The sequence below is a fragment of the Hevea brasiliensis genome, chromosome 1 (assembly GCF_030052815.1).
Source record: "Hevea brasiliensis isolate MT/VB/25A 57/8 chromosome 1, ASM3005281v1, whole genome shotgun sequence".
Taxonomy (NCBI): domain Eukaryota; kingdom Viridiplantae; phylum Streptophyta; class Magnoliopsida; order Malpighiales; family Euphorbiaceae; genus Hevea; species Hevea brasiliensis.
In genome coordinates, this window is record NC_079493.1 from 32,724,288 (window position 1) to 32,730,623 (window position 6,336).

Genomic DNA, 6,336 nt, shown 5'->3' on the forward strand with positions numbered 1-6,336 from the left:
CAAATATAATTGGTAAGAATAGAAAATGAGTGAAATGGTGTTACATCTAATGGAAGTTAAAAACTAAGGATGAAAAGTGAAAACTTCCAACACAATGACGGCTATACGAGAAGAGCCAAGCATTTGTTGACACTTGGTGATTTTACAGCACAACTCAAAAATTGAAGAGTAAGAGAGGGGTAGTCAACCACACTCTCGTTCTCCCTCTTTTTCATTTTTCTTTCGTTTAAACTCCATCTTATTTCCTCTCAACTCTGTCATCACCTCTTTTACAATCCTAACCTTATATCCCATCCCTTCTAACTTCAAATCTACATCATCAAAATCATCAACATCATAAACAAGGAGGGAAGAGAGTTTAAATGAGGAAGAAATCAGAGCAAAGAGGGCCAAGCTTTAGCCAATAAAGAGTAAGGGCAACCCTTATCTAATTTATTCTTATCTTTACTTCTTCTCCATCCTCATGGTTTAAAAGATGCTTTAGGGTTGGCTTGATTGGAGAAACGTTGAAGCAAGACAAAACAGGGAGAAAAGTAAACTAGCTTTGGCCAATCTTAGGGTAAGTAGAACTACCCAATGTTTTTCCAATTCCTTGCTTCCATCCTTTCCTCATTATGCCAATTGATATTTTCTATCGTTAATTGTCACAAAAAGGTTCAAAAAGAGAGAAGCACTCATCTAGGGCTTCGGCCAAGGGACATTTTCAAGAGATGGACCTTGTTTCTTGAAAGTAAAAACCGTAATTTCTCTCCTAGATTGTGATCGAAATTAGGAGAAATTGGTTGGAAAAAAAGTGAAGTGAAATCAAATTTTAGCTTGTCAATGTTTTGGCCTAGGAGGGAAAAATAGAGTGGTTTGGTTGCCAAATGATTCTAGCGTGAGATTGGACTTGTAGGTGAGTATATCATTGCTTAAACTTAAATTATTATGCCTCATTAAGTGGATTTTATAGGCTGCCCCTAATATGCTTTTATGAGCATTATTGCTTTTATTTTGTGCCCTACGTCTAGTATGGTTACCATGAGTAGTTGAACTATTGTGATATAATGTGATGTGAAATAGTGAATGAACTTCCCTTGAAATGATGCATATATTGATTTGAAATAGTGTACTTAACTGCTGTGTAAACTAGGAAGTGATAGTGGAATTTATCAACTATTTCCACTTTAGGTTAAGGGCTATCAATTTTTCATCATTTCTGTAAAAATCATACTAAAACCATGATAAAGAGAACTGCAAATGAAATGAAAAGTGATGATGATTTAAGTGAATTAATTGAGGTAATAAGTGCAATAATATTGAGGCTATGGTACCTTAAGTTGAAGCGAAAATTATATTTCTATAAACATGAATTTGTGAGTGATAACAACTTAAAATAGTGAGCAAAAATTATTTTAAGTGTTACATGAAGATATGAAATATACATGGTAATGGAAACCAAATTGGAAGTGTCAACTGAAGTGAAATTCTACGGAGCCAAAGATGCCCATTATGCATGATATAGAGGGGAGTGATCCTATAAATTGATGAAAGTGATTATTAAAGTAGCCTTGCTTCTAGTGATTACTAAAGTAGCTTTGCTAAGTGAATATTATAGAAGCTTTGCTTTCTAAGTGATTATTTACAGAATTCTTCTTTTGAAGTAGAAAGGACAAAGGTTCACCCCTAAGTGTAGTCCCTCTCAACTCTATATTTGTGCATAATTAAGGTTCCCAAATTAGTGAAATCCTAAAGTGAAACAATTAATTGCTTAAGCGGGCAATAGTGTGAATTTAAAGTGATGTCGGAAGTTGAGGGTCTAAAAGTGTTTACTCTTAATCATTTGCATAATCTTGGACAATGTGTATTCCAATTATATTGACTTTAATGCTATGATTGGACAATAATTGTGAATGTATAAATCTTATAGTTTATTTTACTTGCACATTAATATTAATTATTGTTTTGTTTCTTTATCCTTCAATTGGATTAATAGAATACTAGGAGAAATAGATTAGACGCCATTTCCATGATCTTATATACTTGCTCAGCATATAGCACCAGAAGCAAGAGACCGAGGAGAATGGCACGTTATCATCTCATTTTATTTTGGGAACTTAGTAAAAAGAAGAACCATACTCTTAGGAATAGACATTTTGTTATGGACTTGGATCATGCACACGAGTATAGGCATATTTAATAGATGCTTGATGTATTCTTCTGAAATCATTTTGTATTGTTGGAAATGTGATTAATTTGGGCCATGTACGAATCCCAAATCTTTTATATTTACCTGATTATGTTTTTGGATACTTTTATCAATGAAATTCAGTTAAATGAATGGGATTGCTAATATTAAATTAAGTTTTTTCAGTTATGAGTTTTGAAACATTATGTATTGGAAATTGAATAACATTTGAATGTGGATTTTGGTATTATTTTGAAATTGTACCGTTTAATATTATTGGAGATTTAAGATTAAATTATAAGAGAAACTCTACCAAATTTTCGTTAGAATATAAATTTGAGAATTTAGTGCCAAATAAAAAGGGATAATCAAAGAGACCTTATTAAATAAAATGATTATGCAAAAGCATTGTTTCTAAATAAATATTGTGCTAATGGGTTAGTTAAATATTGTGCTAAGCACTGTCTCTAAAATTCTTTGGGTTGAAAAAGTTTTTGACGTTAGTGAATCCTTAGTTGTTAATTATCACTTAAATGAAAGAAGTTTATATATATATATATATATATATATATATATATATATATATATATAAGGGGGAAAAAAAATCCAACTGTCATTTAAAATATAGATCATTGAATCATCATGGTGGTCGGAAAAAATAGAACTCCGTAGATTTTAAACATGATATAATTACATTAAAATTGAATTATACATGTATTTTTTGAGTCTAATTGTATTTGGTTTGCAAAAAACTCCAAAAAAAAAAAAATTTGCTCCAGGAATATTTAGAAAAAGGGAGGACCTTTTAGATGACAACCCCAACATCAAAATTCCGAAAAAAAAAAAAAGTTGTTCCTTTGTTATCTTAATTCATTTTCTTGGCCTACAATTACGATGAGAAAACCAATAGAAAAATCACTTTTTTTTTTTTCAAAAGGTCTATCTCATCTCTTAGAGTATAGATTAATAATCATATAAATTTTTAAAGTGTTTTGAAATCTAATTAAATCTTTTAACTTTTAAAATATACTAAATAAGTCCTCCATATTTTAAAAATAGATTAAATAAATCAATTTACTATTTTGGAGACAAATAAATTGTTTGACTTTTAAAAAAAGTTCAAAAAGAATAAATTATAATTTTTCTCTACTATAAATCTATTTAAAGTTATGCACGAAAATCTTTTAGCGCATGAAATTCTCATCGATAATGTTGCTTATTTGATTTGTAATATCTCGATAAGTATTTGTTGTATTTGTAGTACATTAATAAGTTATTTTTTATAAAGTGATTCAAAAAGCTTTTCTATGATTTTATCATTTTCATCATAATTTTTATTAAGAAGTTTATCGAACCATTCGATTAAAATACAACTTATCAAACTGTTATAAGATACAATAGATAATTATCAGCATGTTGCAAATGATAAGAACAAGATTGCTGCATAGTCTTAGTCAAATTTATGTTAGTAGCATTTTTTTATCTATTTTTAAAAGTCAAAGGGTATATTTATTTACAAAATAATAAAATAACATATTTGATCTAATTTTAAAATATAAAGGACTTATTTAATCTTCTTTAAAAATTGAAGTATTTAATTAGACTTTAAAATACTTTAAAGAATTATTTAACCATTTGACATAATTTTAAAAAACTAAATAAGTCTTTTGCTCTTTTTTTTTTTTTTCTGTAGAGTGTTTTTCATTAATGATAGAATTAAGTTTTTTTTTACTATTAATATAATTTTCATTTGTTAAGTTAATTATTAGGTAATTTATTATTTAATTTCTGAATTTGATAAATATTATGATTTGATCTTTATATTTTAAAAATTGAAAGATTTAATCTCTATCAAAATAAAAAATCCTTTCATAAATTATTTGAATTTATTTTTTTTCTGTAATTTATCTTTTATCAATGGATGAAATTATTATAAATATTAAATTAATGGGATAAATTAATTATTTTATATGTTAAAATTAAAAAATTAAAAAATTTATTTTTCAAATTTTGAGATTAAAATGTAATGTAAAAAGTGATGATTAAATAATTAATTTTTTAAAATTTAGATATTAAAATATAATATAAAATAAAATCCAAAAACAAATTATAAATTTCGCGAAATTTAAATTTAAAATTAACACTATAACATCAAAAACAGCTGTAATAGCACTTGATCAAACTTAACTATACCAGATATGTCTTACGGTTAATAAAAACGCTGAAGGCATCCAAAGAGTCAATTGAACTCAGTGGAAACCCATTCTGAAATTGAGCACCAAGAAATGCTGCTCGTTTTTTGACTTCTTCATCTCCTAACAGCCTCTCCATTCCGTTGACTATGACATCCGCTTTAACCATTGTTGACATATCATCACAAATCATGTATCCAACTTTTAAATGTTTCACTATCAATTGGGCATTATAGAATTGGTCTCCTCTTATTGGCCATGCCAAAATTGGCATCCCACGACCAATTGCTTCTGTGGTTGAATTCCACCCACAGTGCGATAAAAACCCACCAGTTGATGGATGGCTCAGTATCAACAATTGTGGTGCCCATCCATGTATTATCAAACCTCTCTCCCCAACTCGTTCATCCAACCCATGTGGGAAATAACATTCTTCAGCTTCTGCTTGACCGGCCGGTCTTGGTGGACCGCGTCGACCTGAACTGAGTTGGATCGCCCAGATAAATGACCGATTTGATTTTTCTAATGCATGAGCTATTTGTTGATATTCTTCTATTGTAGGACCCACTTCAGTGCCAAATGAAACGTATAATACTGACCCACGTGGCTTCGAGTCTAACCATGTGATTACCTCGTCTTCAGTGAAATTGGACCGCCGGTTGGCTCGGAATTGATGATCATGAATGATTGAACCGGCTGATTTCCAGTACTGATCGGGCAAAAGCGGACCTACACCCCAAACCGGTTTTCCAATTTGATTAGCCAGATACTCCATGAAAGGAAGCTCAAGAATATTGCAGGTATTGATCATCAACGCAATTGATCCCTGAGTTTCCTCTAACCATGGTGGCTGATCGCCAGGCTTCGGTGGACCAAATTTTCGTGGCCCAATACCACCAGGTGGTATTGGAAAGCCACCGGGTGCGCCAGGTGGACGTAGTGGTGCACCACCTATTGCAGATGGAGAAGGACTAGGAGGTCGATGAGGTCTTGTTTTAAGGTCTAACTCCGTAAGAGCCATATCTTCCGGTAATCCAGGAAGCAAACGGATCTCTCCAGTTTTCAGATCTTCAGGGTGATTCTTCCACATGGCATACTCCATGGCAGCCGAGCAAGCTCCAGATGTGAAGAATCCAACTGTCGGAATCTCAAAATTGTTGAAGATTTGACCAGTCCAACTCATCATAACATCAACCACAGCACAAATTAGTAAACCAGAATCTGGGTTTTGGGATCGGATAGAGATGAGATTTTCAATAGCTTGGGCCATCTGAGAATGATGGTTAATGTGATGTTGAAAGGGGTCAGATGAGGGCTGAGGCGGCGGAGGAGGAGGAGGTGGAGAGGAGGGTAATTGGGCTACCTGGAGGAGTGGATATTGAGAGAAAGAGGAGGGAATGCTGGATGAGAGATCAGAGGAAATGATAAGTGTGGTTTTCAAATTTCTGGATGCAATGAGCTTGCAGAGTTCCATGCTTGGCAGAAGATGACCCTGCCCAAAAAATGGAATAACCCATATTTCAGGAGTCATTTTGGTACCGATAGGATTAGGACTGGGGGATATTGGTTTTTTTATAGAGGGAAGCAAAAACGAAAACTTAAGAAGAAAGGAAGGAGTAGTTGCAAGGGTTCTTGCTTATTGGAAAGGGATTTGACTGTTAGTTGTGAGAAAACGAAGGAAGGAAGGAAGGATTGGCATTGCTGGTCTTGTCGGTAATAATTTTATTTAAAAAAAATAATTGAAAAAGAAACCACACTTTTGTGTCGGTTAGGGATGATGGTAATGGGGAAGGAATCCAAAAATGTATTTGACTGGAATTGTAAATTTGATAAATAAAAAATACATAATTAGGTATTTATTTTTATCAGTTTTGGTAAAATTTTTTTCAATAAAATTAGTAAGGGGAGGCTGATAATTGTAAGTTCAATTGAATTTTATAGTAGATGCAGTTTCATCATTTTTTTAAGGTTGTAAGT

General features: G+C 31.9%; 1 protein-coding gene across 1 annotated transcript; it reads right to left on the minus strand.

Annotated features, from left to right (window-relative positions):
• Nucleotides 1–4,252: 4,252 nt before the first annotated feature.
• LOC110663828 (probable UDP-glucosyl transferase 73B6) lies at nt 4,253–6,033 on the minus strand. Its single transcript, XM_058145314.1, has one exon. It carries the CDS (start codon nt 5,888–5,890, stop codon nt 4,355–4,357), a length of 1,536 nt encoding a protein of 511 aa, XP_058001297.1. The 5' UTR covers nt 5,891–6,033; the 3' UTR covers nt 4,253–4,354.
• Between the last annotated feature and the right edge of the window lie 303 nt (nt 6,034–6,336).